The 27,106-nt window shown below is 36.5% G+C and overlaps 3 protein-coding genes across 3 annotated transcripts in view; 2 read left to right on the top strand and 1 right to left on the bottom strand.

Moving 5' to 3' along the window:
• The first annotated feature begins 2,380 nt into the window (after positions 1–2,380).
• LOC140150338 (hyalin-like) lies at positions 2,381–10,050 on the top strand. Its single transcript, XM_072172349.1, has 9 exons — positions 2,381–2,625; positions 3,908–4,081; positions 4,471–4,731; positions 5,545–5,787; positions 6,309–6,557; positions 7,155–7,409; positions 7,847–8,098; positions 8,254–8,493; positions 9,158–10,050. Exons 1-9 carry the CDS (start codon positions 2,448–2,450, stop codon positions 9,271–9,273), a joined length of 1,968 nt encoding a protein of 655 aa, XP_072028450.1. The 5' UTR covers positions 2,381–2,447; the 3' UTR covers positions 9,274–10,050.
• Positions 10,051–11,680: 1,630 nt separating this feature from the next.
• On the top strand, positions 11,681–17,915 carry LOC140162059 (outer membrane lipoprotein Blc-like). The gene is made up of 4 exons (XM_072185353.1): positions 11,681–11,842; positions 16,219–16,282; positions 16,677–16,838; positions 17,442–17,915. Exons 1-4 carry the CDS (start codon positions 11,681–11,683, stop codon positions 17,732–17,734), a joined length of 681 nt encoding a protein of 226 aa, XP_072041454.1. The 3' UTR covers positions 17,735–17,915.
• A 422-nt stretch (positions 17,916–18,337) lies between these two features.
• Positions 18,338–27,106, bottom strand: part of LOC140150329 (transient receptor potential cation channel subfamily M member-like 2) — a 47,536-nt gene continuing 38,767 nt past the window's right edge. Inside the window, 5 exon segments of the mRNA XM_072172339.1 lie at positions 18,338–23,013; positions 24,045–24,158; positions 25,175–25,318; positions 26,296–26,404; positions 26,744–26,830. Of these exon segments, the coding sequence (XP_072028440.1) occupies positions 22,897–23,013; positions 24,045–24,158; positions 25,175–25,318; positions 26,296–26,404; positions 26,744–26,830 (571 nt within the window). The 3' untranslated portion in view covers positions 18,338–22,896.

The raw sequence follows: 27,106 nt of genomic DNA, 5'->3' as shown, positions 1-27,106 counted from the left end.
AATTGCAAGGATTTAAAAAATAATTCTTAAGGTTGCAATTAGGGACCAATGAATTTTAGATTTAAAATTAATCTGATAGATCTGAATTTCAAATTTTTAAGATTTGATTTTAAATCTGTAAGATTTAATTTTAAAACTAATACTTGATTGGTCAATAATCACTAGGCCTATCACTTAGGATTTATTCTAAATCCCTAAAATTTAGAGTGTAACCGGGGCTTTAAGGGTAGATGCGGTATTGTTGGTCGAAGCAGCCAAAAAAAATCAATTTTTATTGTCTGAATCAATATATTATTGAAAAATAACACTTTGATGTTTTGCAAAAGTTCATTCTACAAATCATATACTTTGAAAACTTGCTTAATTTATTGTTGTTAATGAGTTATGTACATTTTACAAAAGTGTTGTTGTTTCAGCCCTCTTTACAACATAACTCAGGAACCACAGGACCTATAAAAGCATTTCTGTGATATTTGAATTCTTCTACACGCTCGCAAGGAAATGAGCAATGCAATTTTTGCCGAAGCTCACTACCATTCGCAAGATGTTGTGTACTACCCAATCGCAACACTTTAAAATAGTGTATTACCTTAACTGACAAATAAATACGAACTGTATTTTAAGTCAAAGACAACCAGCTTGTGACCAAATTGTATTAAATGAACTCATAAAGTACAATATAAGCTAATACCGTATATGATTAGTTGTGTTTGTATATTTGTAAAGATGTTCTTGTGTTGTGGTTTAAGTCTGCGAGTGGATTACAGACATGCGTTGAAGATGATGAAGATCAGCCAGAAAATTAACTGATATTGTGAGATGTGGACTAAAACAATACACCTTATCCACCCCAGAACCTGTTTTAGCACCCAAGTGATACAGAGTTTTCAAAGAAAGTGACGTATCATGTGTGATACCAGCGAACACAATTTGGCTTAGGCTACATTGATGTTATTTTGAAGTGACACAATTAGATTTGTTGATCTGTGAATTTGCCCTTAAACCGCGGATTCCTGGTTTCAACAATAACAACTTATTTGTCAATAAAAAATAATAGTTTATATTTATTAAAATAATATTTAACTGACTAAGAATGAGAATAAACAACATGAGTTTTTGTTTTTGCTATCCTCTGCTGTATGATAGACGACAAGCAGTTCCATTATTGTAGTGGATATTCCGGCTGCCTATACTCAAAAGATGACCTGCCTGTTGTCTAAACAAAAAATCATATCGTTTCTTCTCTAATTTTATGTTGTCCTTAAGAAGTGTGTTAGTGACTGCATACACTCTAAATTGCAAGGATTTAAAAATAAATTCTTAAGGTTGCAATTAGGGACCAATAAATTTTAGATTTAAAATTAATCTGATAGGTCTGAATTTCACATTTTTAAGATTGGATTTTAAATCTGTAAGATTTTATTTTAAATCTAATACTTGATTGCTCAATAATCACTATCCCTTAGTAAATCCTTAAAATTTAGAGTGTAACCGGGGCTTATAACTGACAAAATAATGTAATGAAAATATATTGTAAATAGCCAAAAATTCAATAGCACCTATTGAGGAATAAATCAGGATCCAAGTGTGTGTCCGCAAGGACCGACCGGTTGACAAACAAAAATACATAATTAAGAGAAGAGGAATATTACTTGAATTAAGAATTGTCTACATACATGGCAGTCTTTAAACACAACAACTTGGGCCACACATTTTCAAAACTGGTACATTACCAATGATTACAAGCGCATTTCAGTTCTGACGAACACTTATTGGTATAGCAGGGCGTAAGACAATGTGAGACACAATGATATATGCGAGGATCGGAAATATTAACGATGCAAGCCCGATCCCTCTTCATTATTACTGAAACAACTTTTATTACAATTATTATTTTTTATTTGACCGAGAAAATAGCGAGTGGTCAGTACCGTTCTGAGTAGATATGGGATACACTGAATATAATTGAACACTTGCGAAATATACCATACACAGAACACAGTGAAATTGTGTGACGCAACATTTTTGGGAATCCCCAAGGATTCAACCAGATTTCACAAAATTCAGACTCCACTGGTTTTAAGTTATTTGTCCTTTCAAGTGAAGCTTTTTCATTGCTTTGAAGCATTTTCGTTGCGGCTTTTTAGTCCAAATGAATTTTCAGCCGCTGTTCCTTTATTGAATAGTTGAAATGGATTTTAAATGACCTTCTATATTTTAGCTCTCCGTTGCCCTTTGTTCTCGGAGTCACGGGTTATGCATAACAATGCCCCGAAACAATGCGTCTTCAAAGTCAAACTTTTAGGGGAATTCCCAACTCAAATCCTTGGTGAAATATGTAAAAATAGACTCAAAACCTGATTCATATAGTAGCCTTCGACGAACTAGAGCCCAACCACTCTATCATTTGTCTATTGGGTAGATATTGATACGTAAGAAGCTGTAAGATGGCTGAACAACCTCGTTATAAAAATGATTACACGTACGTTGATAATTATTACTCGCAGTCAATTCCATCAGCATCCGGAGATCATAAATATTATCATCCACCTCAAGAAAATACTTACGAATATGCAGGACCACCTACCGTCAGTCAAGATGTTCGTATGAACAATCTAAATCCACGTAAGTAAATATGTAACCACATATTATACCGTAAAGATTTTTAGGTACAAACTAAAAGTGCTCTTCAGTGAAAATTCAACCAGCAAATAAGAGCACGGATCATTAATTCCATTTTTGATTTTCAAAGGATGGAGCGTTCTATAAAATTTACCCCGAGCCAAAAGGAGCCCATATGTGCCATTAGGCGAATCTTTATGGATTTTTGTTGGCATCCTATTTGCTTTCCCAACGGTCCAACAAAAGTAGATCATTCGCAATAATGTTTTACAGCAAAGAACATTTCGAGGGGTTATATCCAGAAGAACCATTATGATATAAAATTGGATCAGTTAAGCCCATATTTATTGGTCGGAGCTATGAGTTTATTTTACAACTCATAGCGAGACGAATAAATATTGGGCGTAAAGCATCCAATTTTATCATTGTTGGATCCAATATTTTCACACACTTGGATCCATCAAAACATAATAATGTCCAAAATTACACGTTATTCATGATTTCGGCAACATAATAAATGCAAGTGACTTTGATCAATTAAACAGTAAAACTAGACACAAGTGACCATACCCCAAAGCCTTATTCACGGATTTTTGTTGGCATCTTATATTTGCGTTCCCATTTCGCATTATAAATGTAAATGACTTTGGGGTAGGCGATACGCATGCATAAGTGCTCATGTAAACCCCAAAGTCATTTGCCTTTATTATGGAGGGCAGAATTAATCGTCCATTTGTTGCCGAAATGAGAAACATCTATAATAATCTATAATAAATTACTGAGTTTGGCGAATTGGTAAGGCTAAAAACTTCTACGGTTTACATTATTTTGGAAAACGGATTTTTGTGTTGCGTAGAGTAAGGTTGTCCGCACCCCAATAAAACGTTCAATTTTGTTTTTGTTTACGTTAATGGTGTCAAATAATACATGTATTAGTTTAAAAAGCACTGAAAGCGCCCTTACATCCATATTTGGACGTAAATCAGCCATTTTAAGAAAACGACAACTCCAATTTTTATGCAACTTTCATATATAGCATTCTAGACATCAATTACATACAAGTCAGCACCAACTTTAACAGAATTAGGCATATAATAATGATTGTTGTTGAAAACACCTGTCCAAATACTTGTTTTAGTCGGCACCGACTCATTTTTTGACCGATTTGGATGCAAATGGTGTCAAAATGCTCAGGAGATCATACTGCATCAAATCAGCCTATTCCCTAAGAAATATGAAACATCACCCTTTTTAAAAGGCTTATTCATATATCTCTGATTTATAGCGCCTCCGAATCCACCTCCTTATGATGCCGCCATCCGCCAAGCTTCTAATGGACGTCAAGCTCCTGATGGACGCCGCTCTCAACGTTGTTGGTGCTATGTATGTGTCTTTGTTGTAGTTCTGCTGGTTTGTGGTTCAGCTGTTGGAGTAACATATATTGTTTTAACTACTTCACGTAAGTTAATACAAGTTCTTACTTACACCTACACACTTACTTCAGTGAGGTATCAAACTGTGCGAATAAATTTATCTATAACATACTTTTGGCAGGTTTTCATTTAACATGATTAACACCCCTTCTTTGACTTATGGACCAAAATTAAACTGGGCACTTTCTTTTTGGGATGAGGTTATAATGGTGAATATTATAGTGATCTTATAGCACTAGAATTCGGCTATATTGTACAATATTCACGATGAATGTAACCTGTAAATTTAAATTTTCTTGTCAGCAAAATATATATTAGTCGTTTCGAATGTATTCTACAATGAGTATTTTATAACCATGATAACAATCTTTTAAAAACATGTTTAAGTATTCAATTATTTTGCCTTTAATTTCAGGATCTTCTGGTTCTTCTGGTGGTTCACAACCTCCAGTCCCAATAACATCTTGCCCTGACCCAATCAGGACCGAGGCACCAGCGCAATCTAATTCTACCAATGTGTACTGGAGGGAACCTATGGCACGACACCCTTCCAATATTTCATCGCTAGAGAGAAGTCACCAACCTGGTGATCGATTCTTCATCGGTTCAACTTACGTTACTTATACGTTCACAGATAAGAACGGAAACACGGGTATTTGTTCCTTCGATGTCACAGGTAAAAAAATGTTTGAGTCTTTCTTTGTAGTTTGATCAGGATAGTGCATGCTGAATTTTGTAGCTCGTCTTTGGACACCCTGTATATTGTGCTTGGATGTTCCACTCTGTAGACAGCTACAATATTCAAGATCACTCCTGATCAGGGAACTACAAAGGGTTCTTGTTACATTCACAGGGGCATTGATCATATCCATTAGTACGCACGATCATAAACATCTTCCTGATTGCATTTTGCGAAAGCCCCAGTCAAGTCGAGGAGGTATTTCAACGACCAGGTCTTTAATTGTTGTGATTTGGTTCTATCTTGTACCATTCATGATAGTGTCAAAAATAACAGGTTTTCTTAAAAGAGCAATAATATGCACTTAGAAGGGTGGAAATAAATTCCCAGTTTGAGACTAATAAAGCATAAGGTCTTTTTGGAGAAGCTCGCGATCATCATGATCATGGGTGCACCACCGACCAATATATGCCTATTTGATCACAATGTGAAGCTATAACCGAAAGGAAACTTTGATCTTAACAACATCCGGAATGCGGATGCTGAGAGAGGGAGAGAGGCAGTTTCAATAATTGAAACTCCATTGGCTACGAGCTGGACAGGGGGCAGAGAGATTCTTAATTGAATATATTTACATAATGCAGACTGGGAGATTCAAGGAGAATCACTTGAGTTTTGTGTGAGATTTTGTGGGGTTGTGTTTGCCTGAATGCCCGACCTCATTAGTTTTATTAAGCTTACTAAGGGTCCAAAAAGACCGTTTGCTTTTCAACGGTGGTGACAGTTTATTTATGTCTTCTTTACTGACAGTTGTGGATGTTACCCCACCCGAGATAACTAACTGTCCTCTAGACCAGGAGTATTTCATCACGGGTCCTAACGAAGAAGAGATAACATGGTCAGAACCAACAGCAAGTGACAATTCTGGAGGTATCACACATGTGACTCAATCCCATGGACAAGAGGTTTTGTTCCCAGCTGGTGATACCAAGGTTTCCTATCATTTCTCCGATCCATCTGGAAATCAAGCTTCATGTGTGTTTACAATAACCGGTAAGAAATTGAGCAAACTATGAACTTACATGTTTCCTTCTGTATAATTATCAGTCATAAGTATATGGCCACATCCGTACTTTGTCTCTGATCATGTATAATTCAAATATTGAATCAGTCCAAGTGCTAGTGAATCCCCTTCACAAGAAGTGTTCAGTTCACAATCTTTCCAGCAAGAAGTCTGACACCTCCGCAATCAGTAGTTCCACAATTTGAACTAGGAAAAGAGGCCAATGATTTTGATACAACTACAATATGGTATAGCTCGGTATGCGAATTCTAGGTCGATTAGTAACAGCATTTCATCACAAATTACAGTGAAGTAGGAAAGTTACCGAATAATAAGAGCTGAAAAGCTGTCGAAGCAACTGTCGTGACTGTCTGGACCTCTTTGAGCGTTAAAATAGCCCAAAGATTTAAAACAACAACAACAACTTGGTATAAAGGCTGGCCATCTCGTCATCTTAGACTTCGTGCCAAAGCTGAGACACATTATATTTTAATCTTTACCATGTTTACAGTTACCGGTATTAGACCTCCTGAAATCACCGACTGCCCTCAAGATGTAGTCAGAACCACACCTTCGGGCGGGTCCACGTCAGTTATCGTATGGTGGGCAGAACCGTCAGCTACCAACCCAAGTGGAGAAATGCTCTCATTGGAACGAAGCCATCAACCCGGCGATTATTTCGGTATTGGGGAAACAACTATAACTTACACTTTCACCGGAGATCGTGGACTTCAGGCAGTTTGTGAATTCAACATAAATGGTAGGCCCTATGTATACACATAATCAGGTTAGCTATAACATGTATAATGGCAAAATGGTATCCCCCGCACAAGCCACATTTTGGGTGAACCCATATTCCAAATATATCCAGTGGTCCTGGTAGGCATCGAATCTTCATAGTAACAAACCCTCAATGGTCTAGATAGTACACAAACCTTCGTAATAACAAACCTTCAATGGTCTAGATAGTATAAACAAGGATTCAATTGTCTATCAAAGGAGTCAGTGGTTTAGATAGGTAATAAACCTTCGATGGTCCAGAAGGTAACAAACCTTTGATGGTCCAAATATGTAAGAAGCCTTCAATTACCTACATTCTTGGCAAAAAGTAGTTGGCACACTTGGAAACATTGGCGTGGATATGCCATTTTTCATGTTTTAATAGGCGAAAGGGGAGGTTGGCATATTCAAAATGCCTTACAGGCCCAGTACTTATCTACGCTATCAACCTTCTGGGTTTTTCTTCCTTCGTGCCCAACACTAATTTCATTATTTGTCCCCAGCAAAGGTACATTTTATTGCACAATCCTCTAATACTAGCTTCGTGTACAGGAATTGGCATTTTTTGTATTTTCAGTGGTTGTAACAGATGGCACACCACCAGTTATAAGCAACTGTCCTGCAGACACATCGCATGAAGCCCCTGTTGATGGTAATGTCGCTATCGTCTGGTGGACAGAGCCCACAGCTAGCAGTCCCAGCGGTGCAATCGTAACACTTCAGGAACCGTCATACAGACCAGGCAATAATTTTGAAATTGGGAGTACTTCAGTCAACTATGTGTTTATAGACAACATCGGATTAAGGGTCACGTGTTCATTTCGCATTACAGGTATGCTCAGGCAGATCTCAGAGAAGATTATTGTAGTTAATCTCTAGAAACAAAATAATTGATCACAACTTTTCAAAAATCGGACCTCTTCTCATATTCCTGTTCCATCTTATCCGCTTCCATCTTATCCGCTTCTCGGCTTGTTGTACAGTCATGGTATAGTGTTGTAGTTGGATTAAATTATGCACCAAAACAGCGCCTTGAGATCCATTTGGCGGATGGTATGTCGTGCTTTATAAATCCCAAAATCTATTGACTTTAAAAACCAAAAACGATTTCTTAGATGGCGTAGCTTGGTGTGCACTCCACCATCGGAGATATGTATTAGTACCGTTGAATGTGGATTGAGTGCAACTTGTACAGTCTCCTTAAGTGACTATTGGACTGCACTTGCCCGATTAAATCGAACTATTATGTATTATCATGTCATGTTTCAGTTATTGACGTAACTCCGCCATTAGTGCAAAGATGTCCTGAAGACATTCGAATTGACGGGTTTAGTGGCAATATAGGAGATGGTGTTGAAGTCACGTGGCTGGAACCTACTGCTACCGATAATTCTGGCAAGCCTGTAACAATTGACAAATCTCATCATCCGGGATCAACGTTCATACATGGTGTAACAGAAGTAACGTACGTTTTTCGAGATCATGGCGGAGAGGAATCCATTTGTACTTTTTATATTACTGGTAAGTGCATCAGTGGCGCAGATTTCTTTTTGACATTGGGTTTTGGGGTTGGAAATTTTGCCATATTCTGATGAAATATGGTGCAAACGTGGAATTAATTCGCGCAAAGGAATTTTTGATGGTTTCATCTTCCTCCTTTGTTTCATAATTTGCAGTACCAGACACGAGTCCACCAACCATACATCAGTGTCCAGAGGACATGACGTTCCAGTATCAATCATATTCATCTGCAGTATATTGGACAAGACCGTATGCAACCGACAGCTCTGGCAATGTCACATTGCTCCATGCAAGTCATACTTCTGGGTCGTATTTCTCTTCAGGAGATACTGTGGTGGAATATGTATTTGTGGATTCAGACGGCAACATCGCTAAGTGTTCCTTCACGGTAACAGGTAGATGAAATCTCTTTCCCGATCGCTCTCTCGCGCTCTATCTATCTTTAACTGCCCCTGTCCAGCTCGTAACCAGTGCAGTTTCAGTTATTGAAACTGCCTCTCTCCCTCTCTCAGCATCCGCATTCCGGATGTTGTTGCACTTGTCACCCATCTTGATTCCGACTCCTAGATTCTGGACATATTTCATAACAAATTCCTTGAATATGCTGAATATGCATGTAGAAAGCAGGCATCCTGACCTATACAGACTAAAACTTCAACAATATTTGTGAGTTTATCATACATTCTATCGACGAGGTTTACCAACTCAACAAAGTTCCAGTAAATGTGACCATTTATTAGTTTTTCTATTTTAGCAAACACAATTTTCACTTGCTAGACGTAGACAATACCAACAGCGTTTACACTAATATTTTTAACACTGCTTTTCCTTTTTCCTTTCTTTATTTTATTCCTTTCATTTCATTACTCCAGTATTGACTTTGGTTTTTTTTCCTGGCCAGACCGCATTGATAATTTTGAGCAGGGGCTTTCTCATGATAGAGAGCCCTCCTGCTTTAAAGGTTTCTGCCGATATTCTATCCTATCCAGTGTTTGGAGTGTGAGAATACAATTCATGAAGTTGGTAATCTAATTACTATAATTTTGTATTTATTTACAGGGGTATACAAGTCATCATCGAGCTCAACCACGACAACATCATCTGTATCTGGGACACTTGTAGCGTTCATTTGTTTAGTCATAATTTGTTACTGTTGTTATAAATATAAAAAATAGCGAAATATAAACTGTTCAACAAGAAGAAAAGCATTTGTAGTAAAGTAAAGCCAGCGCTGGATTGGATGACTCAGAGCAAGTGGCTGAAAGAATGAGAGTGACACAGAGTGTCATTAGCAGGGTTTTTGTAGAGGTACATGTAGACTGGTGAGTACTCAGGACAGCTGCATGGACAAAAGTCGCACAAAGGCCACAGCCCTGGTTGTCATCATCCGCTTATCATTGGTGAAGAGGAGAGGCGTGCAGTGTCCTGAACTGCCAGTCTGCGTAAGCGTTGGCAATGTTAAATGCTCTGCGATGTGCTTTAGTCGTGTTAGTCAGAGCAGCACCACATAGAAGACCAGTATTGCGAAGACGCGTGCGAAAACTGCCAGTTGAATAAATTGTAATCATGGCATATGCATTGTGGAACCAGTTTCCTGAGGGTAAGCTAGTCTCTGCATGTACTTCTGCACAACCCTGCAATGACGATAGCCCCTGATAGAGGGCAGGGCTTGAAGAATGAGGGACATTAAGGGGTAAAAGATTAAAAAAAATAATAATAAAAGTAGAATATATATTCAGTATCAACAAAAAACATCAAGGCCGCAGGGGCGGCAGCCCCGAGGCCGGCGACTCCCATACAACGACTAAACACTTCAAGTGGGACCCCAATATAATGGCCCCGCAGGGTTAGAAAGCAAAGAGTAACTTTAATGTAAAATTCTGCGCATGTTTTGTTTAACGATAGGCGATTAGGGACCTAACAAGCGCCCCAGAGCGATGCCTCCTCACATCTAACGATGTAACGCTAACTTACTAACGCTAACTTACTAGCGTTGAGTTGGAGAGCCATTCGCCTGTATTGATTTACTACATAATTTATTGTACATTCAACTTACAATTTAAAATTGTAACTTTCAGTATTATAAAATTTATTACCATTTTTGTCAATATTGCTATTCTTTTGTTATGCATGTTTAATTTATGTAAAAAGCATTTGTGAATAAACTTGAATTGAATTAAATTGAATTGGAAAGGGGATGCTTGGAGAATCCTGGTGTCGGGTATACAGGCTGCAGACATTTGTAGGTCGTTATAACTATCATCTTTCACTCATTTTGTATTACTTTTCCTTTGCTCTGTTATCCTTCAGTTGGCTTGGTTACAGCTTAAGATAAATAATAAATATTAATCTGAATCAAGCATCCGATAGGGTTTCTGATAATTATTTGTGTAAGAACTTAATCTTTTGAGTAAGGTTTGATCTTTCCCTAGAGAAGGCCTTTTCTGAGCTTTCGGCACTCTAGCGAGTGCCATCTTCGGAGATGAAGATAGGACTCTAGCGAGTGCCATCTTCATCTTGTCAAGCCCCTTACTTGTTGCCATGGTGACTGTGAATGCAAAAGCTGCCGATTCCGAGTTGTACTTTAGGTACAAACTAGCAACACAGGTATATTTTCAAACCCGTTAGTAGTAGCTAGCCAGAGCTAGAGCGAAGAAAATGTAATGTTACGTCTATTGTAGCTTATTAATAGTATTGAGGCATGGTGTTTATTTTCGGTGCAGCTTTTCATCATCGCTATGGCAAGGGCAACACATTATGGGCTATTAAGACCAATGAGGTATCAGAATTTGCAGAGTATAAACCGGGCTCCAATTTACTACACAGTTTGAAAATTTATCAAAGAATAGGCATAACAATCTGGTTCGTACATTCTGTGGAAATTTCACATTATGCAAAAACCACTCACACGTCCACCTGATTTAAGATTAGTGTTTTTTTTATTTTTATGAAAGAGCGGTATTGTATTCGATCTATGATCATGATGATTGCACACATACACAGACATGGCAGGTGATGAATGCAGCCTACAATAGTGCAGGGCAATACATTCAAAATCGTTTTCACCTATCAGCTATGGTGATTAATCCTGTGACATATGTCGTATCACTACTTCTACAGCGAATAGAAAACGTTCGTGTTTTCGGATTTCGTTTACCATTGAAGTGAACAGATTTTCTTTTAGAAATCTAAACAGCATTTCTTCCCGGTAGATGGAGCATTTTTGTTCAATTATTTTCCTTCTTTAGGGTTCTTATGTCCCTTGTCAATGACTAATGGACTGAGTGAGTTGATTTGGTGCAGAATCTATCGCTGTTTATAATCTAGATGAATTATTTGACTGACGCAATCTGATCAAACTTATCAACAGCCTTGCGAAGGGTCCAAAAGATCACATCGATCGTAAGCAACAATTTGCTTATATAATATATTTACATTAAAGCTTATAAAAGCAAAACTAAGACGATGGTAAGAACTTTGTCACGTGCCCTCAGATTGTGATCGTCTCTTTTGAAGGTTTAACGTCGCTAGACCCCAGTGTTAGTGGTGTTTCTTGGTTTGTAATAATAGCTAACAATCAAAATGAAGATTCTTGCGTATACATTAAGTATAATTGGCATTGCATTGGCCATGCCATCTGCTCAAGACATTGGACGCAATGATGATTCGTCCGTCGCTCTAAGACCTCCGCCAGAAACGGTGTCTACCATTGACTTGCCTAACTACCTTGGCCGATGGTATCAGGTGAGGAATATTATTTTATATAATTCTATCTTCAATTATCTTTCATATGTGGTGTAGTATATCAAAGAGGTAGCACAGGTCATCTGATCTCAGTGTTTTGGTAACTCTTAATATCAATACCGGAAATCCATTTCAAATCCAGGTAAGATCAATCATGAAGTATAAATTTTGCTACCACATAATTCATGCTATAGGTAGGGAAGCGCTGTTGAGCGGAGACGCAAAAGCGAAACATAATAATTATTATGTTTTGTGACATTGGTTTCAATTCAAGTATAGTATTATCACAGATCAAAGAAGATTATCAACACATCACCACAATGCAATGCTTTTGGAAAAGATCCTAAAACTGGTTCCTGAATGCAAGTTCCCATTTATAGCATGTACAGTTCAGTGTAAACGAAGGAGCGCTTTACAGCAGCAATATCACTGCTATTAGGTTTGGGTGGTAACTGTGGGTGTCGTGTACTCATTACATGTTTCGAAAGAAAAACAAAACAGGGTTATGAAATTTGAAATGAAAATGGGAACAATAATTTTGTTGACACTGAGATCAACCTAGCTTCTTATCTGATGTTCACTTAGCCTGCCTTATTGCAATTTTTTCACTCACTCTGTAGTTTTGTGATGTGAACGTGGCAAGTGACTGCTAATAAATCTTTTTTTTACAATTTTACTGTTTGGAATAATTAAAATTGTTACTTTTCACCAGATATATTTTGTGACTACCTCATCTTCTACTTCTACGGCGATTCTTGGCATACCAATATTCGTATCTCGCCATGTGGTGCAAACGTTACATTTGGTGCAGAAATTAACATCCAAATTTCTTACGCCCGCCACCAACAAAGAAGTACAGAGCTTTATGATGCTAGATGTATCTTCTTCAATGTCGTTAATATAAAGGATGAATAGCTGAGGACTCAGCACTGTCCCTTGGGGAACTCCTGAGATGACACTTGTCTCGCCTGAGCACTCTCCATCAACAACCAATGATTGCGTTCTTCTTGTGAGCCAATTCTTAATCCAGTCGTATCTCGAGAGTGTAAAGATTTATACGTGTTGGTAGTAGACATCAAAGAGAAGTTTAAAACTGGTCAACAACACTCACGTTTGTCCGAATAATTTCAGAGAATGATACTCCGTCATCAGCGGTGTGATACTTGTGAATGACTGATGTATGCACTTTACTTCATGTTGTCAATGTCCTTTTTTGACCCTTTGTCAGGTGTTTCTAGAAGTAAAGTGTCATAGATTTTGGAAAGTTCTCGGCCCCGTTCCTATTAAGGGTGGGGCTGGTCTCTTTCTTGATGAAAATGGCCTCTCTCACTTTTCTTGGCAATAGTTTTTCTTCTCTGCAGAGCACTTCGACGTTGTCAGTGTCAGCATCATGTCCTGTGCGCTTGTGGTGCTCTACAATTGCTGATGGATGCAATTGCTGTTGTATCTCCTCGGATTCTAAATCAGTCCAGTTTATAAAAGACGTTGGTGGAGCACGTAATCAAACGCCTTTGAGAAGTCAAGAATAAGGCAGTCAATCTGTTCCTGTTGATCCAGTCCCCAGCCTAGTTCTTCATTTGTTGTGAATAGCTGGGTAAGGGTTTCACAATTGTGATTCTTTCTAAATCCATGCTGAGATGGAGAGAGTATGTTTTTATCATCTAGATGTTGCCGGATTGACTGGCTAGAATATTCTCAAGCATTTTGAACGTCACACTTGTGAGGGAAACGGGTCGATATATTGTTTCCAGGATCACTACGCTCGCCCTTCTTCTTGTAGATAGCAGATATATTTGCAGTCTTCCAATCAGGCGGAACTTCACCAGTTTCTAAAGATTGTCTGAAGATTTCACTCAGTGCCAGTGCAAGTATGGATGAAATATTCTTGAGCATCCAGGTAGATACCTTGTCAGGTCCAATTGCCTTCTTTGGGTTTAAGGCAGCCCGCAATTTCTCAACTCCATTGGAACTAATTTTAATACCACAGCTTTTTGGCTGGATTATCTGACTGGTTATCTGTGTCGTCAACAAACATGTTCTTGTAGATTATAAGCCTCATTGAGAGCTGAGTTCACTTCTTCCTATTATCGGTATTTCGGTATTTTATTTAGCACATATCACATATCGTGCCTAAATGGCCAAATTACATTTAAAAGACACGAAAAACAAATTATTGCACACAGTATATTTACATTGACCAAATATATATAATAAGGTATTGAAAAACTTCATAATAATATAGTAAAATTCAAAACAATTATGAATAAAAAACAATATAAACAATTAAAATATTATAACAGCTGCACAAGACAGCTGCACCAGCTCCACGTATTTCCAACAACTAGAAGTGGAATTTTGAGCAGCATCATTTATGAAAATCTGAAAAACAATAGGGCCGAGTTCGTGCCCTGAGGGACTCCCCCCCCCACAAATCCATGGAACGATGGACCCATGGACTCCCAAGCGAATCTTATCAACAAGGATGGTATGATCGACCAAGTCAAACACTTTGGAAAAATCCGTTAGGACCACCGTTCCAACATTGTGACTTCCTTCTGCGCCTTCTTCAGTTGGTTGTATACCTCAATATCAGTTTTAAATACTTCTTTCAGGCATCGTATCGTCGTATCATTAGCCTTTTGATATTGTCATTCATCCAAGGCAGACTCCATCGCCCAAAGATGGTTTTAGTGGGGATGCGGCGCCGATGGTCATAACACTCTCGAGAGTTGCCTTGAAATGGTCCCAGTTATCTGATGTGCTTCTGCTTTTGTTAGAAGCAAAGAACTCTTGGGAGAAATAATTCTTTCTCAATACCTTCCATATTTGCCTTCCTATAAATGTGTACTGTCCTTGATTTCTTTTTGTTAGTCTGGATATTTGTATCGGATTCAGTTATGACCGCTTAATGGTGTGACATACCAGGTATGACCATAACTTCTTTAACACAGTCTGGAACAGTTGTTAATATTAAGAGTTGAAGATGTTATCTAGTCACTTCATTCACCACGATGTTATCTTTGTAGGCTATGAAGGATCTTCTTCCATTAGCATCGCGATCCTTCCACTCATCTCCCTTGTTTGGTCCCTTATTCATCATCAATGCCTTTGTACCAGTGCGAATGTAATTAGTGATGAAGTCAGCAGGTCTTCTGGACCTGAGATCATCTTCAAGAGTGCTCATTCCATTCTTGAATTCGATGTATACCATCTCGCTGCTGTTGAATATCAAAGACTTCATCATCATTCACAACAACTGTACATTGAATATCATTGGATTTTTTCACCTTTGTCGAGAACAAATACCATACGGTTATATGCCGTGAAACTATTAGTAACGGTTGCCTTTTCCAGAGGTCTATACTTTGAATTTGTTCCTACGCTCACCTGTAATGGGTTTGAGCACTTTTAATTCCAAAGTTAGTCACCTGAAAAATAATACTTGTTATATTACGCCCCCACTATTTATAGTGGTTGAGCACTTTCGACTACTTTTGGAGCAGACACTGTCCTGGAAAGGCTTGGTTTGTCATGATTTTGACACCACAGAAAGTTAGTCACCTGAAAAATAATACTTGTTATATTACGCCCCCACTATTTATAGTGGTTGAGCACTTTCGACTACTTTTGGAGTAGAGACTGTGCTGGAATGGCTTGGTTTGTCATGACTTTGACACCACAGAATGTATATACATGTATACGCATTTCTGTTAAATTTTTGCAAGTATCTTTATTGACTAAAGTACATTGCAATCGTGTAAAAAACAGAATTTAAAAATATTTTGAGAGAGTTCTCCTCAGCAAATGTTATAATATGGCTTTAAAGTCTATGTAGCTGGAATGAAAAGCCGACCATCAATTTAAAATTTTGATATTTCGTATTGAAGATATACATCAGTTTCCCCAAAGACCTCAAATGTTTAGGTCTTTTTATTTTCGGTCTTTAGGGAAAGGCCTATCTGTCAACATTTTCAAATGATGGACGGGTTTTCCTCCCAGCTGTATATACTTTAAGTACATATCATTAGATTCATAAAGTTTACTTCGATGTATGTTAAATGTCAAAAATATAAATTTTGAATAATTTGCCATTTCAAAAAACAAAATCAAAATTATTCGATATCAGAAGGACATTCCTCGTATTCAGAATGCAATTCGATGTCTCTCATGTCCCACAAAAAATACTGTGCAATCGTTGCTATCCGATCCCTTAATATAATTGCTGAATTGAATAGGTTGTTTTGGTGTTATAAATTTCAAATGTGCGCACGGACTTGTCTGTTTACATAATATGTTCCAGTGCTCACGTTGGGGCGGGGTTGTGCATTATGTGTGATAAATATAAAATTGTTTACATATATATCTAATATTTACAGATGTATGCAAGTAGGATTGTGTTGGCTACCTACGAGAGAGATAATACCTGTGTAACTGCTGACTGTAAGTAATTTGACGAGTGGAATCATGAAAGTTCATATCAATTTGTTAAATGTATGCGTAATAAGATTGTTAAACGCGAATGTGACTGACGGGTGCACTGGCGCAGTGAACAGAGAACAAGGGCAGTCTTCAGTGAACGGCTCTTTTCAGAGTCACCATACCTTCAAAATTTGTCAGCTAAGCGATGTTCTCCGTTGACAAGGGGCAGTCTTCAGTGAACGGCTCTTTTCAGAGCCATCAGAAGGTAGGGGCGGCCTACATCTCATTTTTACGTACTTTGTCCTGAAGAAGTCAGAGTACTATACTCCTGACGAAAGCTTGACAGCTCTAAACTTGTCCTCCGGCGAACCAGCTAAAAACCCACTAATTGCTCATTTTTTGTTATTATATTTAGACGGCCTCAACCTAGATGGAAGTATTTCTGTTGAGAACAGTGGCCGATTGAAGACCCCAGATGGTAATTTGACACAGATCCAAGGCTTTGCTTATATACCAAACCCTGCCTATCCGGGACAACTCAAAGTTGCATTTTCTATTGTGCCTCAACCTGGCGATTGTAAGTTTGCTTTCAGTAGTTAAAATAAGACATGGTTTAATGCAGTTTTAGTTAGTAGGCCTACTATCGCGAAGGATCAAGCTTTCAAATGAGACCAAATTCATCACCATGAGACAAAGTAAAATACCCTGTTCTACAAACGTATTGACCGCCCCTCGTACCTTATGAAATTAAATTTATGCAATGTAAGCAATTAACGATATCATAATATTTGTATTACGTCTGTATATATCATAGGCGTAGATCCGGGGGGGTAAATCCTAATATTTTGCCAGGGGATGGTCCATACAATCATCCCTCCAATGTTATTATTCTATAAATTATTCTATGCCAAAAGGAGCTGGATTCACTATACTTAAAGAATTTTTCAAACCCCACCCCCATGTCAAAAAGAATTAAGAATATTAAGATATCACCGTTTTATATATTGCCTAAATTTGATTTCATACGGTAAATAAAGTGAAGATAATACTTGTACTTTATAGCATGACGCGTGGACCAGTATCCGAAGCAAACTCTTCGACTAGGCCTATATAGATATAATTAAGCTACTCATATAGGAAAATGTTATTAAAACTGAATTATTTTCAAATTTTTCCCCAGATTGGATATTAAAACTAGGTCCAAAAGAAGAATCCTTCCCAAGTGTACCTCAATACCAATACGCTATTGTATCTACTCCTCTACGTGGTCAACTATTTGTACTAGCTCGTAACATACAACAGTTCAACGCCAGATTCAATGAAGAAGTTCTCGCTTTCCTCAAGGAAGAGGGATTCACGACGTATTTGAATGAACCAGTGAAAACGCTACAGAATCCCGAGTGTAAATACGCGGGAACCAACAAACAAGATACCATGAAAGGAATATATTACCAGAACAAAAAGTTATTTTAATTTTTGACTGTCGTCTTTCTCTGACAAAATGTCACTGCACTGCACTTTATAACGTGCCCCTGCAACCTTTGTTCCGTACAGGATGTGGGAATGAATATAAAAAAAGACCTATTCAGTTTTTAACAAGAAATATGCTGCTCAGTCGTTTGTGTACGAACATGCTTTGTTGAAATAAAGGAAAAGGAAATGTCTCGTATTTCATTTGAGATTTGTGTTCGTGTTTATTGCAGCTTGTTTGAAAACCTACCTAAGAAATCGGTATTTAAGGCCACATAAGAAATAGCCGTAACAACTTAGCCAACATGATAAGTTCTAAACATTTTCCTCAAGTGATTTTAACAGTTCGATGTTTATTTAAACTTGTAGCTTTTGAGTTCCAACAACGTACCCAGGTCTCCCCTGAATCATGATGATGATGATGCTAATTACAAAAAAAATGATAGGACGTAAAAGTTTATTATGCAGTTTTTGATCATAATTTCTTTTTAAAAACGCTATCTATCCACTCCTTCCATATAAATGTTATGGAGGACACCCAACCAATTTTTTCTTAGTCAAATTGGTATGAACAATGTAGATGAAACCAAAGGATCAATACCAATATTCATAGATGCTTGCTATCTCTTTATTACATTTGTTACATTCATACATATTGTTTTCTACAAAAATAAGTAATAACAAAGAACACTTAATTTTATATTTTACATTTAAAAAGAGTATTGTATTGCTTCATTGATGAGGTTATGTTCTACAATGTTCAGTACATAATTATCATTTAAAATATGCAATAATTTTACTTTATATGTGAATAAAGTTTTAAATAACAAAATTAAACAATGAAAGACTTGTTGAAAATGATTATTCTCTGTACAAAAAGTGAGCGATGGATTGAACTGTACAAATATATAAGTAAACCCAAAAGATCATCACAATGATTTATGACAAACTATACTTTGATCAGCGCTTAATCGGCGGACCTTATAACATCGCGGATTAATATCAAAATATTTTATTTTGAGTATTGTCTTGTGACATCTTGCCAGAAGCATCATAAATTATCAATTGAAGTCCAATACTTTGTCTACTTTCTTTAACAACATATAGACAAGATAGGTGAACTAATAGCATTCTTAATGTGGGTCTACTTTTCGGCGTAGTAGTAAAAGCCTAACATTTGCCGTCTATTAAGAGCTGATCAAACTATAGAAACGTATACTGGAACATTGAGTGATACCAATTTACAGACGAAATTGCAAATAGATCAGAGACATAAAGGATAAAGGTCTAATGACACCTCACAGCTTAAATAATTAGAGAATAAAGGTATTGGTTTTAGCCCCTGGAGTGCATCTATCATCTCATATAACACGGGCGACATCATTATTTTAAGTAAAACAACGAGGCTTAGTCGAGTTGTTTTACACCAAAAATAATGATGTCGCCTGTGTTATATGAGACGATAGATGCACGACAGCGGCTAAAAACAATACCTTTATTCTCATTCTTAAACACTTCAATTCAAATAGAAATATCACAAGTATATTACAAATTTTAATCAAATTAAATCCTACATTTTATGAGGAACTACCTAGGGCTTAAAATCGATCAGTCCCGTTGTTGCTATGCGCCTCCCGATTGGTTCAAATAGTGAGCACGCGTATCGCGTCGATGCACACACGCTGACCCGTGTGATATCGTGTCATATCACACGGTAAGAACCAATGAGATTGCAGGAACGTTCTGAAGTGTTAAGAATATCTTATCAAATACTGCACAAATGCACAACTCTTATTTCTAATATCATTTTGTCAAAAACATACTTGGAAAGCAGTATCAGTCACTGAATGTTGTAACCGTGTATAAAGAAAGCTCAAACAAATATACATGAAACAAGGAATTTAAACAAAATCTGACAGTTTTGTTCTCCTCCCAGTTTAAAAGCTGCATTGTGGATAATTATGCAACATGTGGTTGGTTAATGAAGTAAAAATCCTCCCTCTGTACTATAACTGAGACTTGGTCAAATGTCTTTAAAATGACGAAGGCCCTAACCAAAGCAACTAACCTTTGAACATAACACACTTATATACACTAAACTTCCCCAACACACACCCACAACAATATCCCTATTGTTGTTGTTTTTTTATCATTTGAATAATAAGAATTTCACACTTTTATATCAATGACAGCATTTTAAAAGCAACTTATTAAACATTATTTCAGTTTCATATTTGTTCATTTACATTACAAAATACTAAAATTTACACAGCCTCAAAAACAAACAAACACAAAACAAAAGGACAAACTTGACTGCGCTGCACAATTGTCCTTTTTACAGAAGCGGAACTCTGCAATAAAATCTATTATTTTCAGCACTACATAAAACATCTTTGTAACTATGCATTTCACTCATGGACCAAGTTATTTCTAGAGGATTGCATATTCACAAAAGTCCAAGAGGGAAAGGGTTAAGATTTTTATTTTCTCTATTTATTTTCTTTGCAAAGTGAGCATGCATATCCATCACTTATATAGTTCCAAATTTGTTTTTTTTTCTTAATAGACTAACCACTTGCTAGGTTTCTGCCAGACTACCAGGTCCGATGTCATGCAGTGGTGTATTATACTGGCTGAAATTTCCAAGAGGGGCAAAATTCCAAAGTCGTCCTGCTGACTCGCACCTAGAATGACTTTACCAGAACACCATCATGCAGGTATGCTAAAATGTGTCAAAACAGGTCAAAATGAAAAAGCACATTGCAACCTTGCAAATTTTGATCAATTTTGTCTGGTATTTTAAGCCTGTTTTATGTTTTCAGCAACACAAATACCAAGGAGAAATGGGGATACATCTCATTTATTTAACATCCAAAAACATGTGTTAAGATGAGTTGTAGTTGTGTGATACTTTCTCTAACAGTTTGTCAGAAATGATGCATCCCCTGCTGCTGAAAAACCCATAAAATTCCCTTGGACACAAAAAAACTTAGTATCACATATTACTACACTGAACAAGTGCACACACACCCTATTTTCCATTCTTCTTAGGATGGTATTTCAACTACATATTTCTGTACATTTTAGACATATGAACAAGAAACTATTTTGTAAGTTTTTTCTATGTACATGAATATACAGTGCACATATTGCACAAAGTAATAAATATAATTGTTTTTATACAACAACCTTAATAATACTTCAAATGTTTTAATAAAATCTATAACATCAAGGTATTTTCTATGGAATGTTTAGTTCCTTCACACACACATGATTTTCTTATATTTATATTAACTTTACACTTGTGGAAAGGCACATTTGATACATTCTGCTGCAATCATTCAATCATAATCTGTCAAATTGTCCACAAAATAAATCCTTTACATAAATTAATTTCAATGTCTTTTATTAACAACTATGGAAGGTAAAATGTAAGGATAAATTTTAAATAAAAAAATAAATGAAGTGACCAAACTACAAGTAAATTAAGTAATTCTTGGCCAAACTTGAAATATGAACGCTAGTGGCGCCACAATAAACACTGGGGCAGATAGCGTGGTACAGAAGAAAGCATACATGTGCCTTACATTGACATGGACGCAACGCACATGTTCCAGCTTGCCCAAGAAATACTTAACTTACCTGCAATATACATCTTGGTAGAAACCATTTGGTTCAAAATAAACTGTCAAATTTCTAACACTCTGCAAAAGTGTTAGAAACAACATGAAAGCTGCAACTGCAATAACTGCTAAAAAAGTTAATTTGGCAAAGGAATTTGGTGGGTGAAATAGTTACATGGGCATAGCAATAGTAATCCACTCCCTTTCCATAACGATAATGTACTCATTGACAAAAACAAAGATACAATGTTCCTGGGCATCAATTGTATAGGATCCCAACTTATAATTTCCCCCTAATGCTTTTTGAAATAAATCCAAAAATATTTGTAAAAAATGTAAAAAGGTATGTGTAGCCATATTTGTTTTACACATCTAGACCAATTTATAACATCTCACATCATTGTGTTCAGTCATAATTGTTTAATATGTACAAAAAGAGACCATTTTAAAAGTTGCACCTGAATCCATAGCAGTCAGGTTTTTCTTAACAAACACAAGAACAGGACTGTATTGTTTGTGAGATGAATCCTATTAAACCATTGCACAGTTCCGCCATATGCGAGGAGAGCCTCGATCTGGCAGCATGCATGAATGGAAATTGAACCAGTTATATAACATTGCGTAAAGTTATGTTATACTTCCTTTCATGCGAATGGACTCATATGCAAATTTTAAAACAGCCTCTTTTTTTACATAATGAACCATTTGACTAAACGAAACGATGTGCGATGCTTTAAATTGGCCCAGATGTGTAAAACAAATATGGCTACACATACCTATTTACATTGTGTAAAATATTTTATTTATTTTAAAATGTGTTAGGGGGAAGTTGTGGATCCTAAACATCTAGTAGCTACAAGTAAATTAGTTCAATCTTGGCCAAGCTCGAACGCTAGTGGATACGTGATAAACACACATGTACATAGCGCTGTACAGAAGAAAGCATGCACAGGCCTTACATTGCGTACACACTTAATACGCTACATGGACGTATCGGGTACATTCAAGCTTGGCCAAAAATTACTTAATTTACCGCAGGTAAAATTAAAGCAATATTCAGAGATCCAGCACTGCCAAGCTGATTTCCCCATCCCTGAAAGGATAAGTTCAGAAACTTTGTTTTCTTGTCAAGAGAGATGTGTAATGTATTGAAAACTCTGGGGACAAGAAAATCTATGCCAAATAAGGAAGTCAAAATTTGTCAACCATATTCAACATAAATACAATAGGAGATGTTGCAATTATAGGTCAATGCCAACTTCACAAAGGAATGACCTATTAAATGAAAAAGCATGAGTTGTTCTTATCAAAGTGAACTATTTATGCTTATTGGTCAATTTGTGAAGCAGCCAGGCAAACAATTTAATACAACGTAGGCCTATATCTCTGAACAAAGTATTAACAGTTTAACTCATGTACCTTATCATTTGGTCCAAAGTCGTAATATCAAATAGTTATTTGTCATATACACACCATAGAGCTTCTAATCCCAGCTTTGACTGGCCCAACTTAGAAACAAACTTATAACTATCTTCCACTTATTTAGAATGCAGCATTATGAAACTCTGCAACTTTCTTGAGCATAGCTGTATGACTGGCAAAAAGAGGAATCTTGGAGCTGACACGCTGCCACCTTACACCTTGAGCATCATCACCAGCCTATAACAAAAACAAAATAATATGATTCAAATAATTTTTATATGCAACCAGTAAAGCAAATCCCAACTAAAGTGTATGCTACTATTATCTTACTAGCAATACTGTTGTGTGACATCAAACTTTGGCATCATTTACATTCAAACAAGGCTTAACATCTATTTGTAATGTGTTATAATGTATTGCACAAAATGTTTAAACAAAGCAAATCGTCAGTCGCAGCACAAAGTGGTGTGCATGAAGGACAAAATGCCTTTCCGAGAATTTTTTGTTTTGAAGGATATGTTACTAACAACAAAGTTGATACTCCTCCACTATTATCTCTCAGTGGCAGCCTGGGATTGGCAAATATACAACTAAAAACAACAATATATTTAAACCTCAAACACTCAATCTCACAAAATGTATCACTGAGAAAGTATTTAATTAGATCACATCATCGAAAATGACGCTTTTAGCCCTTATCAAATTGCTCTAATCATAAAATGTCATTCCAATCAGGATATAAATAATCTAATTACAAACACTACTGTCCTCCTATTAACTCTGAATATTTATATACAGTAAGCCAAAAAATTGAGGTACCAGTTGTGTTCACCCCTGTATGTTGTAAATAAAGACAAATATGTCAACATTTAAACAAGCATCTAATACCTGTACTCTTTTTTTGAAATTGGTTGAGAATTAAAGAAACGGTGATCTAAAACCTAAGGAAGAAACGAAATCAAAAGTTGCAGTTTTGTGTTCTAATCAATGAAAGCACAACGCTAGTTTTAACGTGCTAATCAATGGAAGCACAACGCTAGTTTTCTTGTTCGAGAACGCTTTGTGTACAAATCAATAGGGCATGCGATAGAGCAAACTGCAACTTTTTCGATCATCGTGTTTTTATTTCTTGAACAATTTCAACAAATGAGGTCTTAAATTCGCGCTATCTGTCTTTGTTTAGGATGTACATAACTGGTACCTTAATTCTTTTGCTTATTGTATTAGTGACCCTAGGTATATAGGTTGTAATTTTAAATCAATCTTACCTGGAAAGGTAGCTGACCAACTGATGTTCCATCTTCATCGTGGAAATTCATACAGACTGTCTCCATCCATGCATTATCTGTATTACGTGGATCATCAACATAGCCTTTGTACACCTGTTTACATAAATATATATGGAGTATTATGAGCTACATTATCTAACATCTCTCATTGTCTACTTGATACAACAATATCATAATCTATTAAATTTATCAAATACACTCAGATAAAGAAATCACTGGTACAGTGCACTCATTGCAGGAGCATTTAATTATGTATGTGTATAACAAATTCTTATGTAGAGTAATGAATCAAGGAAGACAGTGGGATGCCATACATCATGTAAGTGTGGCTTTGAGGGTTTCAATTTCTTGCAAAACCATTTCATGTCGTCTTACTTGATCCCTCCCATGGTAACCTGCAAACCTTAGCACTCCTCTGATAGTTTAGAAGGCACGTTCTATTCAACAACATTCAATCCTGACCAAAATCTATCATATATCCTATTGCTGATCTTAACCCTACATCCTCACCAAATTTTGCCAAATCAATATAGTTTTTGAGTCATTTACGGATTGAACCGAGTCATTTCTAGCAATTTTCAAGTCAAGGCTTAAGACTTAAAGACCCATTCAGTGATCCCAGCGCAAGTGTAAAAAAAAAAAATTAAAATTGTTTATAAATTGCTTAAAAGTGAAAGATAAGTCATTCAAATTGTCATTTGGTATTTTTGAAATGACAAATTTGGCAAAAAACGAGGAAAACAGCAGTACTGACGAAGTTGAAGCCCCATTCAAATACACGTAGCTAATTTAGATACTATCAGTATCTAAATTACAGATTTGTGTAAAATGTTTTATTTTGTCTTAAATACATGGCTTTCGGCTGAACCACTTGCAGGCTATGATAGCACATCCATGACAATGACAGAGGTACCAAAATCTGAATTTTGATGATTTTTACAATCGTCCGGATGAGCAAATCACTGAATGGGCTTTTAAGTCAATTTTATTGTGACAAAAATTTGAAACACTATGTGAGCTTTGTTAAATAGTTTCATTTAGTTCTTTTTATTTTTGACAAGCACTACCATTCAACACAAGTATCTTTTTTCACTTCAAAACATACTTACCGCTACTCCATTTTTGAAAAGCTTATCAATGGCTTCGGATATTACTTTCTTTTCCTCTTCCTTTTTGTCCAATTCTCCCAAGGCTTCTTCTCCAAACTCTTTTTTCAAGGTAAGGCTAACGACATCACCTGGCTCCACCATGCCCTGTATAGAGAAATGTTGAAAATACCAGATTAATAAATAAAGCAATTTCCAGAGTTTGATATATTTAATTTAAAGGGCATTTCGTGATCCACAGCCTCATCCCCCTCTTTTCTGAAAAAAAGTTGAGATTTTTATATCACTGAAAACCTCTGGCTACATAATGTTTATGTACAAAATATTTCTTGCAGATTAATTAGTTTAGCAAAGATATCGTGAAATTACACCACATTGTCTATGGAGCAGTGTAATACACATAATCATGTACAACTCGCAAACGCAAAATCGGAATCAACTGAAATTTTGGGAATAAGATTTTTTCGTGGATATCTACTGAACAATGTCATAAAAAGAGGATGCTAGGATCACATAATATTCCTTTAATTTAATAAGTGTTTAATATTGATATATTGATATTCAAACAAGCAACCAACCCAAATGTTAAATGTTTTCATTCAGGAACTTGCCTCCTTTCTCTTGTTTTCAAAATCTAATGTTTTCATTTTGTTAATAAGTCAATAAGCACTGTTATTCTACAAATATTTTATTTTTCTAAATAACTTAAATAGCTATGAGTGTAATAGAATCAGTATCAGAGTTCACCTTACAGTTAATGATTATAACCTGTTGATTGCTGTATGAATTACCAGAGGGTGATGGGCTATTCCAGTTGATCTCCTTAATCTCCCACACAGGAGGTGTAGATTTCAAATGGAGTCACCCATCCAGATAGAACCATTTGAAATTCACATTCCTGTGTGAGAGATTAAGGTCATGTCTTCCATAGGGGGGTGTATGTTTTCATAGTTCACAGTTTTCAATTTTTCCTAACTGTAATGCTGACCCAGGCATGAGACTGCACTTTCTTTAAAAAAACTGAAAATGTGCATGAAATTTGGCAAAAAGTACCAGGCTGAAATTAAGTAAAGTTGCGAAAACTGAATTCAGTTTTAAAATTGAAAATTCTCATGCATGCTTACCCCTGGGATGGCCCATTGACTGTTGTCTCGTCTCTGGATGGCTACAAATTCTAACACTCTTTTGCCTGTTTCATCTGTCATAATACAACCATCTGGGGATCGTTTCCACCTGTCAATCAATTGTAATCATCCATTATAATAAGTAAAACTAGGTCAGCTCCACTCATAACACAACATTTTCTTTGTTAAGTATTGAAAGCAGGATAGAACATTTAAAATTTGCGGTACCAACATGTTTGCAAAATGTAAGGTTGATGTGTGTTATATTTTGCAGTTTCAAATTTAATAATATGCTTTGTACGTTGAAATTGTAGAAATCAATTTTGATACACCTGAATTAATCTTAATCAAAACAATGCATGTTTTCACAGAGCTATGGTAATGTTGGTGTTTTTGTATACTACTTTTCTAAAAACAACACCTGTCTATTTAGACATGGTTTTATTACCTTGTGACTACTGGATCAGCTGCATGATTTGGACCAAACCTTCCCAACATTCCACGTCCTATGACACCTGTCCTGCCTTTAGGATTTCTATACGAATAACAAGTACAAATATGGCTGTCAATTATGATAGCTCAACTGGCTACAATGGTAGCCAAAAGTCTTAGGACAGTTTTGATAGGGTAATGTAAATAATTTCCCAGTGTTTTTCTCAAAATGACTATGTAAAGATACTGTTAACTGCCGCTTAGTAGCAATGTTGCCAGTTTCTCATCACTGTCATCATGGTATAGTGAATGGAGATGAGAGGCTATACAAGTTGAGTCACATTCTCTATAATCTAATGAATGAGAAAAAAAAAGCATT

The sequence above is a fragment of the Amphiura filiformis genome, chromosome 1 (assembly GCF_039555335.1).
Source record: "Amphiura filiformis chromosome 1, Afil_fr2py, whole genome shotgun sequence".
NCBI lineage: Eukaryota > Metazoa > Echinodermata > Ophiuroidea > Amphilepidida > Amphiuridae > Amphiura > Amphiura filiformis.
The sequence above is the reverse complement of the archived record's forward strand: the minus strand, read 5'-3'. Positions and strand labels throughout refer to the sequence as shown.